Source organism: Phaethon lepturus, unplaced genomic scaffold (assembly GCF_000687285.1).
Source record: "Phaethon lepturus isolate BGI_N335 unplaced genomic scaffold, ASM68728v1 scaffold6134, whole genome shotgun sequence".
Classification (NCBI taxonomy): domain Eukaryota; kingdom Metazoa; phylum Chordata; class Aves; order Phaethontiformes; family Phaethontidae; genus Phaethon; species Phaethon lepturus.
In genome coordinates this window covers 1-13057 of record NW_010536854.1, presented here as the reverse complement: position 1 = coordinate 13057, position 13057 = coordinate 1, and the positions used below count along the sequence as shown (strand labels likewise).

The following is a 13057-nucleotide window of genomic DNA, read 5'->3' as shown; positions in this document are numbered from 1 at the left end:
AAATTCCCCCCTACTACCAGACTTAGTCAACAGTTTATAAGTAAGGTTAGGTAAGGAAAGTTAAGGAATGCCCTCCTGTTGAGTCACAAGGTTCAGAGCGGGCTCCCTTGCTTTCTAAACTCCTTCTCAGAAAGAAGTCTAAGTGTGGCTGGATCCACTCCTAGTCCCCGCCTTAATCAACAGTTTATATCTAAAGGGCAAATTGCACACACAAACACAGGGATGTGGATATAGATATAGAGATATATAAAGGTATACCTGTTAAAAATTCCCCTTGAGTTCAGTGGAATATCCATGTCAAAAGCCTTTGCATTTCTCAAGGGGTGAGGGTTGAGCCTCAAGGAGCGGGGGTTTCAGCCCAGGTCCTGTCGTCAGTCTTTGGTGACGGTCCTCCAAACTTCGCAAACTGGAGAGTTTGCAAGCTCTGAGAGGTGTCCCACTCAGAGGGAGATGCTGGTCGTAGCCCACTGCAGTCCAGAAGAGCTCAAAGGTCTTCACTTGGGACCACTGTTTATAGGGTCACAAGATAATTGACTTTAGGCATCGGTGAATTTCCATCCTGGCTACACTCTGGGTTGGTAACTGCTGGAGTTCTCAAATCTCCAGTAACGCTAGTACTGATCATACCAGGGCTGTCAGTGGATGGTCAGTTATTCCTGGTCTCATTCCCTGCCCTGGCCAGGCAACCGAACTCCTGGTACGGTCAGTGCTATTCCCCATCTGAGCTACGCAAAGGTGCTTGGTACGGTCAATTGACTCTTAACAGCCAAACTCATTGCACAAAGGCCAAGGCTTGCCAGGCAACAGAATTCCTAAGGCTGTAAAGCGGTCCAGGAGCAAGGAGGGGGGCAATGCACCACCGCAGTTGGCAAATGTTTTCTGACATGCCTGTGTCCTGCTCTACCCCACGCAGGTACTTGTATCTGCAGTGCACTGCCTGTAGCCAAAAGGAAATGGTATAGTCAGGGGTTGAACTACTCTTCTGTCTGGGAACAAATTAAAAATTTTCTTTGCATCTTTTTCACGCTGAAGGATTTGGCTTCCTGCTCTTGTCCTGTTCTCTTTCTCAGCTGCAAGAAAGCACCACGAGAGTTTTTCTGGATTTAATTTTTTTTTTTGGTGAATGATTTCATAGGAAATCACAGTAACTCCATTTTTGTTTTCCTGGATTTTCAGATTCTGGCTGTGAGTCCTTAGTTGTCCTCTTTGAAGAAGGAGCGTTACAAAGTATGCACTATCCAGAGGGCTACAGCAACATGGCAGATTGTCAATGGATTATTTGTGCGCCAGAGGACCATGTAATCAAGGTATAATATGGCCCTTCTTGTGTCTACACTGTGGAAATGGGCATCATTTTGTTAATAAGAAATTATGCAACTAAGGACAAGCAAGATCAAGCAACATAAGCTTGAATAACGCTGCAGGATGCAGTTAAGAGGAATCACTTACCATCACAAAAGCCAGATAGGTTTTGATTTCTCCTTTAGGTTATAGTAAAATAGGGTTTCCTGGTTTAAATTTTATCGTGATGGCTTCATCTAGCAAGTGTAATATGCTGTGTATCACCTGTGCAAGGTCTGAATGTCACAGAAACCCAAACCCTAAAGGAATCACTGACACTACTAAAGACACTATTATAGATCTTTGAATTTCCCTTTGTGAATTTAACAACAAGGTTCACATTTTCATTTTTTATTTAAAGCTTACATACCAGTCTTTTGAAGTAGAAGAGAGTGAAGATTGCTCTTACGATGCTGTGACTGTCTATGAAGATGTGGGAAAGGAAGAGGAAATTGGTTTGACATTTGATTTTTTGACATAGTTTGGGGATGACCTATTTCTTTTATGTTTTTCACTGGCCCTATTTTACAGTCAAAAATCAAGTTCACCTCTAGGGTCTCGGGTGATGTTCTAGGTACTAGTTTCAGTATCCTGAAACACACTTGCAGGTTATTGCTGCTTCTCTTCCACTTACAGAGGCAAAACCACATAGAACAAAACAGTTCAGTATATTTTCATTCTATATGAAATGCACTTCTGAATTCATGTGAATGAAGAAAAGGGCATAACACAATAATTTGTTTTTATAGTAATGAGCACGCACAGAGAGCACCCAAAGGGTCTCTTTTTCAGACTCCAGTTGTTCTTCACTCCTGATGACCATTCATGTAATTCTTGCCACCTTGATGGAGATTCCCCTGGCTTACACTGAATGAGAGGAAGACCTGTCCCAATCAACTGATTTCAGCACTTGCTGATGCTGGTGCTTAGATTACACTAGCAAGGGGAAATCAAGTTTCCAGTGTGTTCTATATGTAATGGCAACCTATGAGCATGAGCGCTGAAATCTTCTCTTGTGAAATAATGCAAGAGTTTTTATCTTATGAGACAATTACTGAACAAAGACAGACTGACAGGAATAAAAGAACAGTCCTTCAGCCTCAGTCTGCTTATCTCTACTCCTCTCTTGTACATAGTTATTTTTTACCCTGCTGTGTGAGAGCTGGAATACACAGAATATTAGATACCCACTGTTGAAAGAGATAAGGATGAAAAGGTACATGTTAATCTGCAACGAACCTTTGCTTTCTCATCTTTAGCTAAGTCTTGTGGATTTGCCCTACCAGCACCTGTTCTAAGCTCCTCTGCTATGATGCTGGTTGTCTTTCACTCTGATGAAACAGAGACCTTTGGAGGATTCAGAGCTACAATCTCTTTTGTTCATGTAACAGGTAATAGAAGTAACTTGGGAAACTGCCTCTTTGGGGCAGCACAAAGGGCTCTTCGGTGAATTTGCCTATTCAGAATTATTTTGCTCTAGGAGATTCTCATCTAATAAATTATTTCAGTGAAAAAACTGTATTGTGAACCTGTTGAGACATTAAACAAAGGACCTATTGAGTGGGTGAAGAGAAACAATGAATCTACCCAAAACCTGAGAGTGTTGTTTTGTTTAAGAGTATTTTGGTGCATCTTAAATGACACTTTACTACCATGTGAAGATATAACAGCACAGATCCCTACTGTAGAAATCTATTCCTTCTAAAAAAATGATAATAAAGGAAATAAAAGTGATTTTGTAATAAAAATATCACTCCAAACAGCCTGCTAGCATATTTTCTATTTTCATTTGCTAGATTTAGGTAGTTTGGATTCAACTAGTGAAGAAGAATTTGAACATATGGATATGACTGAAGAAGAAATACAGGTTACAACAGGTAAGCCAACCCGAGTTACATTTTCTTCATGGGAAAAGGGAGTACCTTTTGGACTATGATTTAAATGGTGTTTTCTCCAAATATTTAATGGATGCAATTGTCCCAGAAGTTTTCATTATGATATTTTGAGGAAATAGAAGGATGAATGGTAACATTTCTACACTTTGACTTTAGAATAGCAGAACCTAATTTTTCTTGTTCCCTTCATCTTGTTAAGTCATTTACAGCAATGCAATGACATTATTTAAGCTTGTATGTTAGTTTATACCTACTTGCTTTGGTGAAAATAATTGCAAAGAGTACAGGGTAATTGAAAATAATAACCAACATTTTAGAACTTCCCTTTTTCCCTGTCAGTACTTTATAGAGGATGGGATGAGTCCATATTGATTGTAGGTTTGAGGCTAAAACTTTTGAAGGTAGGCAGTTGCTTTCATCTTGGTGAAGCTATGTTTTTGCTGAGATCATCTCCTCATGCTATCTCTAAACATTTGGACCCTTTGTAATGAGAGAAGTTGAAAGATTTAGCAAAAAAGGGGAGGTGGAAGCTTGAGAAGCTGTTCAGTAGCTCTGAAATGGGCTGTTCTTTTCTTCTCCAAATCTTAACCTCTACAGACTTCTTGAGACATCAGTGCTTTCTGTTTCAGATGATATTTGTGGAATGCCTTCAAATCAGCCCAGGTTCATTTTCAGTAGGATAATTGGAGGTGAAGAAGCTGTACCATACTCATGGCCTTGGCAGGTCAGCGTGCAAATTTCAGATGAGCATATCTGTGGAGGAGCAGTTCTTGCCAAAGAATGGGTTGTCACAGCTGCTCACTGCTTTAATTCTAAGTAAGTACACCGGGATGAACCTTCCCCTGGGAATGCCTGTAATCGCATAGCGTGCCTCTGCAGCTTGGTGGTTCTGCCGAGGGTGGCAGGCACACTTTCAGTTGCCACCTACTTGCAGCTCACACTGGCGTTGGCTTCTTTCGCTCCACGCACATGTACTAGGATCACAGTGGCTACTTAGGAAGTAAGTAGCCTACTTCTGTAGGCTTGATTTTCATTCAGAACAGTTTTCGGAAGAGGTGACAAGAAACTAAGTATCTTGTCATCCATCACTTACTCCTAGGTAACTTCTTTGTATTTGGTTCATTTACAAAGCATGTTTTCATCCAGGTAGAATCAACCTATCAAAAAATTCAAAAATTACCGAATTTGTGTAGATTTTGGAGGGCAGAATTGATGCCATTCCCTTATTAAAAACCTATCAATCTGTTAAATCAGATTATGTGAGAATTTTTCTGTCTTTTTTGAGAGAAACTGAAAAGATAGCATGTATGACTTTCCATCTCTTTAAATACTTTCTAAAATTTAATTTGTTTATTCATCTGTTAGGCTGAACACTATCTGACTGTTTTGATTTTCAAATTAATCACAAATACATTAATTTAAAATTCTCATACCTTCGGTCATTAAAACATTTTAAAAAATCCTTCCAAGATTGCTGGTAATTAGGTATTTCTGGCCTGTTTTCAAATGAAGTTGCAATTGCTTGAAAATGAGGATAGGCTTTCAAAAGCCCTGACTGCCAAAGGTGCCTATTCTCAGTTTCTTTGATTCTCTTCCCCACCCCCACAAAACTGGGGATCTGAAATGCAAGTGCTGTTTTGAATTTTGGACTTTGACTTCTAAGTTTCTAAACATTAGTTTGCAAAATTTTATGTCGGGAGCATTGTTATGCTGTGTTGAAGGTACTGCTTTAAGAGCTGTATTAAGGAGGAATTCTCTATTGCACACTGCCATCACATCAGAATTTGCGTACATGGATAAATGATTCTACACAAGTAATTTCATAGGGAGTTATGACGGGTTTTCAAGGATTTGAGAGGGTTTGTTTAAGAAATCAAGAGAAATTAAATGTTTCTGTTGCATTTCTTTGTATCATTTGATGGGTAGTTATGTTTTAGAGGTCACCCGTTTTCTTCATTAAGAAGGCAGGGACCAGCATTGTCCCTGGATGATGTGGACCATGCAGACCTTGTGTTCTGCATCAAACACTCCCAGTCCTTATAAAAATGACCTTTCTCTCAGTTCGCTATGTGTTTGAGAGATCCCTCTGCCTCATCATGAGTGTTTCATGCTCCCTAGAAGTCAATGGGAAGATTTCCATAGATTTGTGTGGGGGTATGGGCCGCAGGAGTTGTTGGCCTAGGAATATGTAGGGACCTAGTATCTATTTTGGGTGGGGAAGGTTTTAAGACTCACAGTTTTCAAGAATGCTGTTATACCAACCTGAGAATGTACTTATGTTTTTGGGGGTTGTTTTTATGGGTTTTTTGATTGTGGTTTTCTGTTTTGTTTTGTTGGTGTTTGGTGTTTTTTTTTTGTTTGGTTTTTTTTTTTTTTTTAGGGAACTACACAGAGACTTACGGATGGTGGTAACAGGACTTCATGATCTTGCAGAGCAAGAATACAGACAGGTACTGTAAGTTCTGCTTAATAATGAAATATAAATCAATCTTGCAAAACAGTTTTTAATGTAAATGTATCTCGCAAATTGTTCATGATGCAGCAACCTAACAGCCTGCGTGCTGACCTTAATCTGCATTTACACAACAGCTTTTGTGTGACTGTCAGAGAAATTGTATCAACATGGACCTGCGCCTTCACCAGTAATGAGCTCCAAAGCTCAGTATCCTGGAGGATGTGGGAGTGGGAACTCTATTGTCTCCAAATTCCCTGGTGACTATTACCAAGCTGGAAATAATCGGGGCACATCTTTCCACTTTGTTTAGACTGGACGAATGTTTTTCCAAGACCCTCTTCCTACATTTGCTGGATGGAGTTTCCTGCATGTTACCTCACCCATGTCCAAGAGGCATAATCTTGACCCATTAATATAAGAAAGCTTGTGACCTGAGCAGCTGCTTTTAAACTTTTCCTCCTCTTAAAGCATCTTGCGTGTGCCCTGAAAATTTTATAAAACCAAAGTTACTTAAAGACTTAAATTCACCAGTCATTCAGAAAATGTCAATGTCCTTGCTTTTCTAGAAAAGGTCAGTAAAGCAGTATGTTATACATCCCAGTTTTAACAAGACCACTATGGACTCTGATATCGCCTTACTGCAACTGGCTGAGCCCTTAGAATTCAACCACTACGTGCACCCAGTGTGCCTCCCTGCCAAGGAGGAGGTGGTTCAGCCCTCAAGGGTGTGTGTTGTCACAGGATGGGGTGCACATGAAGAAGGTATGCAGTCTTTGCCATTTCAAAAATTAAGCATGCTGTAGCTGTGTTTTAAATAGTGTTCTGTGTTGTACCATTCATTCTATCTATGTTAGTTCCTGGAGAACAGACATGTTAAAAAGTTTTCTCTCAGATAGACATGCAGGGAAATGAGTGGGAGGAAGGAAATCAGATAATTTGGATTGAGACCATTTGAAGAAGGGAAGAGCAAAACTTCTTTCTGGAATCACTGATTCATGCCTCTACTGGTTTCTAAGATGTCTTTCACTTCAAGACAGAGAAAAGGGGAAAAAATTGCATCAGCTGGAAGTCCCTATCCTGGTGCTTGACACATGCCAGAAGTACTACATAAATCTTCCCACTAAAGTCACACAGAGGATGATCTGCGCTGGATTCCCTCTGGAAGAAGGCAAGGACTCGTGCACAGTAAGTTGCGCACATCACCTTTGCCTTCTGACAGTTGGGGTATGGCCAGATGGATTCTGAAAAAGAGGAGTGTTAAAACCTCACTAAGAGCTGTTTTCTTGCAAACAGGCTGTAGGTGATTTAGAGTGAAAGACTCCTTAGTAGTAGGATTTTAATTACTCGTATTGCAAAAAGAAGCACTTCCCTTGAACAAAGGTTCTTTCTTTTTCTGTCTTTTAAAAACACAAACCCCCAAACACATCAGCAGCTGGGACCTCCTGTAGCTGAACTGATATTTTGAAAACATAAGGTGTGACGTTAGCTCATAACAAGATTCCTTTGTCTTTGTGCAGGGTGACTCTGGTGGCCCCTTAGTTTGTTCTTCAGAAGATAACTCAGGATATTACAGCCTTCATGGAATCACTAGCTGGGGCTTGGGCTGTGGAAGGAAGAGCTACCCAGGAGTATACACAAATGTTGGTGTTTTTGTTGACTGGATAAAGCAGAGTGTTAATAGTAGTGGTATGTATGAAAAAAACAATTAAATGAATCCTTTTGCTATTGATAGATGCTTACTTTGACGCCTTTTCCAGGGTGCCATTTTTATATTTGGGTGTCCAGCACTTCCTGAAATCTTGGCTGTTTAAAATATCCCTAGCTGAATGCCCAGAAGCAGAAAAATCTAAATCAGTACTGACTTCTGAAAATCTTAGTTCTTCCGGTTGTATTGCTATTCCCCTCTCTATTGTACTTCTCGTGTTGATGAATGTATTCTCCTTATGCTGCTTTGCTGCCTCATTTCTCAGGGTTGGGAGGTGGTAAGGAGACACGAACTGACACACGATGACAGCAGAGTGCACTTTGACAAGTTCGTAAACTGCCTTTGTTGATGATCTTTGCAAGGTTTTCCCTGTTGGTTTTTTTCTCCTTTTTGTAGATCTCCCCATTTTCATGGTGTGACTGTCAAAATAGCAGTTCTGATGGACCACAGTATAAAACATTTCCAAAGCACAAATGTCACTGAAAGCAAGTTGGTGAGAGCGTGTTAGCTCATGATTGGAATCTGTTTACCAAAGTAGGTGGTACTTATCCTGGTGAATTTACTGCTGACTTACCTGAATTGAGACTTTGGCTTTACATGTGCTTGGGGCAGACACAAGTTACTTGCAGGCTTCTGGCACTTTTAAACTATATTAGAAGGAAAGAGAGGGAAAATAAGCCACCATGTACCATATGGCAAGCATGTCCTTGAATATAGTACTGGAGAGCATAAAAGTACTGTGGAAATGAGATGAAATAAGTGCAAGCGTAAAACAACTGAGGGAGCAGTCAGTCATCTTTCCAACAAGAGTGTTACCTCTGGGTCTGTGGGGACCGAGGCAGTGGCAGTAGCGCATCACTGAGGAGCGGAAGAACTCTGTCTAGTCACTAGTGGTGTGAATCAATCCAATTGCTGGGAAAAGGATATTTTTAATACGGTTCCTGTTTCAACACATTGCGTGTTGTTTAAACAGATACAAGTGTTTGAAAAGACAGGTGTTACAGGCCAAGGGCCTTTGGCACCATGCAAGAACTGACAGCTATCCTAATTAATCTAAACATATAATTAAAGAGGTACTGTGTAATCCATACGCTGCAAACTGAGCACATTTACTTGTAAACAGCAGTTTGTTTAATGCCCTAATGGCTGTTTACAGGAGAAATTGTGATGAGAGACTCCAGTTAGCTTTGCAGACTGGTCTGTGCACAGTCTTAGTGTTCAGAAATTAGATCAGTACGATAGTACAATAGGTAACACAAGTATAATCCTTCTTTGACTCAATGGTCTGGAAAATAACTAGAAAGGAAGCAAGATAGCTCATTTTGTTTCTGTTGATATTAATGGCAAAAATCTTTAGCGATGTGTTTTCCCACACATGCATTTGGTGCCAGTAACCCTACATTTTGATAACATTAGTTTAGAACTTCTGATTATTTTATGGATATAATTTTAATCTGTAGCTGGGGAAAAAAAAGATCTCTCTACCTTTGTTCCCAAGTGAACACAATAAATGTTTTTCATTGGTTTCTTCTCTCCATTGTAAAGTTTTAGGCAAAAGCCCACAAAATAATCTGGAACATGAACTTTTTCTAAAACTTTGAAAATACTTCATGGTGGAAGGACTATGAACAAATTCAGATTAAGTGTAAGGCACTGCTGTATTACATTATTGGTACAGTATGCTTGTTCTATCTTTGATAAGCTCTTTGAAGAGATCTTCAGAAAGCAATAGAGGGAAAATATCCTTTGCAATTTTTCATTATGGAAGTCTGTTATTGTCCATTTATGGTGGAAGTTGCTATTAGCTAACGCTATCAGTTTAACTAGGCTGGGACCACATGCATCTAATCACTTGGTTGAGATTCTGTTTTGCTTAACAGGAACAAGTTGACTTAAAATACCTGTAAAGTTTTTATATGCTTATTAATCTAATACAAGGATATCAATAGGTGTGTTCAGAAGGAAAAAAAAAAAAAGGGGGAGTGGGAGAACCACAGGTATCAGCTGTACTAGCCCTGTTGAGTGTGATGGTTATATACTGATAAATTGATAATGCTTTTAAACAGTTCATTTCATATATTAAGTATGCTACCTTAAATTATTTGTATTTGATTTGATTGTTAGGGTACTTACTTTTTGCTTGACTGTATGATGTTCACCTTTGGTGTTTCTTCTAGTATGGTTTTACAAGTAGTCTAGTTTTGTGTGTTGTATATTTTTAGTCTATTGTAAGCTGTCAGTATCCAAGCAATAATGTCAACTGTTTTGTGATGCAGATGAGATCTGATTAAAAAAATAAAAATAAAAAAATACTTTCAATGGAGTTAATGTAATGGAATTGTATTTTAGTTTTTACATAATTTATATGAAGTCCACTTTAATTCTTAACAGTTATACGAGGCTTTCCTGAACCCTGCAGTCAAAAGGTAGGCTACTGATAGCCTACCTGAGTACTGAGGTGTAGGCTCAGGTTTCCCACATGCTTAAAATCTGGATATAAACCTTCTTCTGTTGGCAGGTAAGTAAAAAGATCATCTTTGTAACGTTACATGAAAGCGAATGAAGGATCATTGCATTGTTCATTGGCACTGTGCTGAACATTTAGAATAAAAGTCTATGCCCCAAAACACCTTGTTCTGACCTTCGGTTAACACAAGCATGTGTGACCATAAGTCTTCCTGCTTAGCCCTGGTAGTCCTGCTCCGTGTGTGTGCACGGGCATGCATGGTGGGAGTCCAGCTACATTGCCAAGGATGCACCTAGGTAGCCTTTGCAGGAGGGGTTGCTAGAACATTTTTGTAATTCTGTTGGAAAGGGAAGATCTTAATCAGAAAATAGAAAGTATTATGTCCATTATTAAAGCATGCCTGGCAATAGTACAGAAGAGGAAGCAGTTGTCCGAAATCTAGGTTCTGGCTACATAGATACAAAAGATGTTAAAAGCATTGTTGATCTCTGACTCTGTCAGTTCTTGGTTCATACTACTTTTACTTTGCCATCTCCTCCTTTTCCAGCCTAGGACAGCATAGTGACTTACTGCATCGTACTGTTCTTGGTTGCTTCTGCTTCCATGACCTCCCCAATGAAGCCAGAGGAGTGACGGCGCAGAAGCATCTTATCTTCCTTAGATGTACCGTGGCTGGGGGTATGCACGCCATGTGTTTCCTGACTCTCTCTCTTTCCGTAGTGGGCTTGCTGAAAAGGATCTGACAATCACAGTATTTAGGTGCTACTGTAGAACTATATTCTCATGCGGTCTTCTCTTTTCCCCTTGCCTTTTTTCCTTTGTATTTTTTGAGGACAAGTGGCACAAGGGAAGTTTTCTCCTCATTTAGGAATCCATTTACTGTCTTGTATTGGATGCACAGAGAGACTGTTATTTCTTCATATGAAGTGACTAGACTTGGTTCTTTGCATGTTTTCAAAAGAGTAAATTGAGCAGTAATGCCAGAGGAACTGTGGATGTTTTGTCTGTGTCAGACAAGTTAAGAGGAGGAAAGAATTAGGCTTGGTACTTCAAAGAAAAAAACAAAAGTGAGTTTTATATACACCAAAACCCTGCCTTTGGCTCAAAAGAAAAAATAATCAGAAAAAAACTGAAGTAGCATTAGGAATAGTTAATAGAGAGAACAAGAAATACCTCCAAATGTTTCTCAAGCTCTACAAAACCCCTTACTTGCCTTTCCCTTACTAAAGGCAAGGAAGAGTCCTGTTCTTGAAGGAAGATTAACGATTCCTATCAATAGTGCAATTCAAGGAACCACTGGTAATTGCATAGCTGTGTGATTATTAGTCATAGTAAAGGAGGCAGAAAGTCCTGTATTGAAAATTAAAAGAAAATAGGATAAAGTCCTATGTATCCTTCACTTGTTCCTATTTATCCTTCAGGATATATTCTGACTGAGAGATCTGAATATTTTTTGTCTATTATTTTTGTTCTGCTTTATTCTCCTTGAGTTTCGAGCCTTTGGCCACATGGGTATATGGTAGATCATTGAGGAAAGCAAAATCTGAAAATGTTGCAAGCTGGACCATTACCGTATTGTCAGAACATAAGAAGTCACCACACCTCAGTGGGAGAATCTAGCTTCTTTAATCATGGAGAATGGGTCAGAGCCTGGAGGTCCTGTGCTCTGTTAACAATACTCTGGGGACAGTGGCTGTGTATGACACTAATGCAAGGAGTTAATTTACTTTGGGAATGGAGCTGTAATATGTAGCATTTTGGTAGTGGTTCCTTTACTTCTGAAGTCAGGTGAGGAAAAGCTATTAACAAAAAAAAATAAAAAGGAGTGTGGCGGGGTATTAATTCTTTGGTCTTCCATAATCAGTACTTCACTAGCACAGGAGACTGAATGTATTTTTTCTTTCAGTCTTTTTAAAAGTCGCATAAAATACAAGCATTCAAAAAAAAAAAAATCAGATTTATTATCTCCTCCTTGTATCACCATCTACAGCTTGGCACACTGGCATTATTCCTGGCATTCCTTCCTCCCCCTTGGCTGGATCAGGTTATTTCCTCCTCCTGACGAAGACGCTGTCTGTGTGATATGGGCATTCTGTTATTTTAAACAAACTATTTTGAACCTTGTGGCATGGGCTAGGACTTCAAAGTCTTGTATTTTCTTTTAATTGGCTTTTGTGTCTGTCACCAACTGTGTGCTCCTGTCCTACCGTCTGTAGAGGGAATAATGATGCTTAGTGTCTTTAGTTTATTTTTTTTGTGTTTTGTTTTTTAAAGCAACTTGGAGCCTGTAGATACTAAATACTTTGTTAGTGCTGCTTGTCACAAAGTAAAATTTTGGCCCAGAGGGCAGGGAAGGAATTTGGAAATCGTTTCTATTCCCCCAGTCACACTAGTTGAAGGCCGGCTTTCCTCCCCGGCTCTTTCCCCAGGTAATTGGTGGCTGGCCGGTAGTTCGCAGCACAGACTGCGGCCGTACCTGCCGCCGGCAGAGAAAGGCCGGACGCAAAGCCGCGCGGTGCCCCTTGCTGGGTGCGCTGGCATTGTGACGCAGCCTCTACCTGTGATGTTGGAGCAGCCTTAACGGCCTTTCGTTAGGATTGTACCTGTTGCAGGCTTGAGGGAGGATGTTTGTGCGTGAAAATGAAAGATGCCGTCTTTACCTGTGAACCTTGTCTTGTTAGATTATAAGGTTGTGTGCTATTTCTGCCTGGAGGACTTGAACTTGGTTATTTTACGGGGCAGACTGTGGCAAACTGGGACTGGACCGCAACTCCCACGTCACTGGTTTCAGCAGCTGAACATGAAGGCAATGAGAGTTGAGGTGAGAAAATGCAGGGGAGGAAAAAGGACTGTAGCTGGGGAGCGTCCACCCTGGGTAACTGGATTTTGTGGCGGTTTCTGTCCCACTGTTTCGTGCGAAGTGGATCAGGATGCTTGTGGCGGGCTGCCCTCCGGGGAGCAGGACCTGCTGTCCAAAACGGCCCCGCAGTCCTCTCTGTCCGTGAGATCTTGCATGCAGGATGCATGAAATGCTGATGAACCGCCAAGTGTTCCTCAACTATGCCTTAGCTTTGCGAAATGGACACTTCAATCGGGACCCCGTTTCCGCCCGGGTTGCGAGAGGAGCGGGGTTTCGAGCAAGCGTTACGTGCCTCCTGCGCAGATGCCCAGCCAGCAGGGGTTCATGAAAGGCA

General features: G+C 40.5%; 1 protein-coding gene across 1 annotated transcript in view; it reads left to right on the top strand.

Annotated features, from left to right (window-relative positions):
- OVCH2 (ovochymase 2) overlaps positions 1–12444 on the top strand; it is a 22855-nt gene extending 10411 nt beyond the window's left edge. Inside the window, 10 exon segments of the mRNA XM_010286287.1 lie at positions 1177–1307; positions 1703–1796; positions 2601–2732; positions 3138–3218; positions 3866–4052; positions 5617–5686; positions 6258–6453; positions 6725–6876; positions 7209–7377; positions 12293–12444. Of these exon segments, the coding sequence (XP_010284589.1) occupies positions 1177–1307; positions 1703–1796; positions 2601–2732; positions 3138–3218; positions 3866–4052; positions 5617–5686; positions 6258–6453; positions 6725–6876; positions 7209–7377; positions 12293–12444 (1364 nt within the window).
- Positions 12445–13057: the final 613 nt, after the last annotated feature.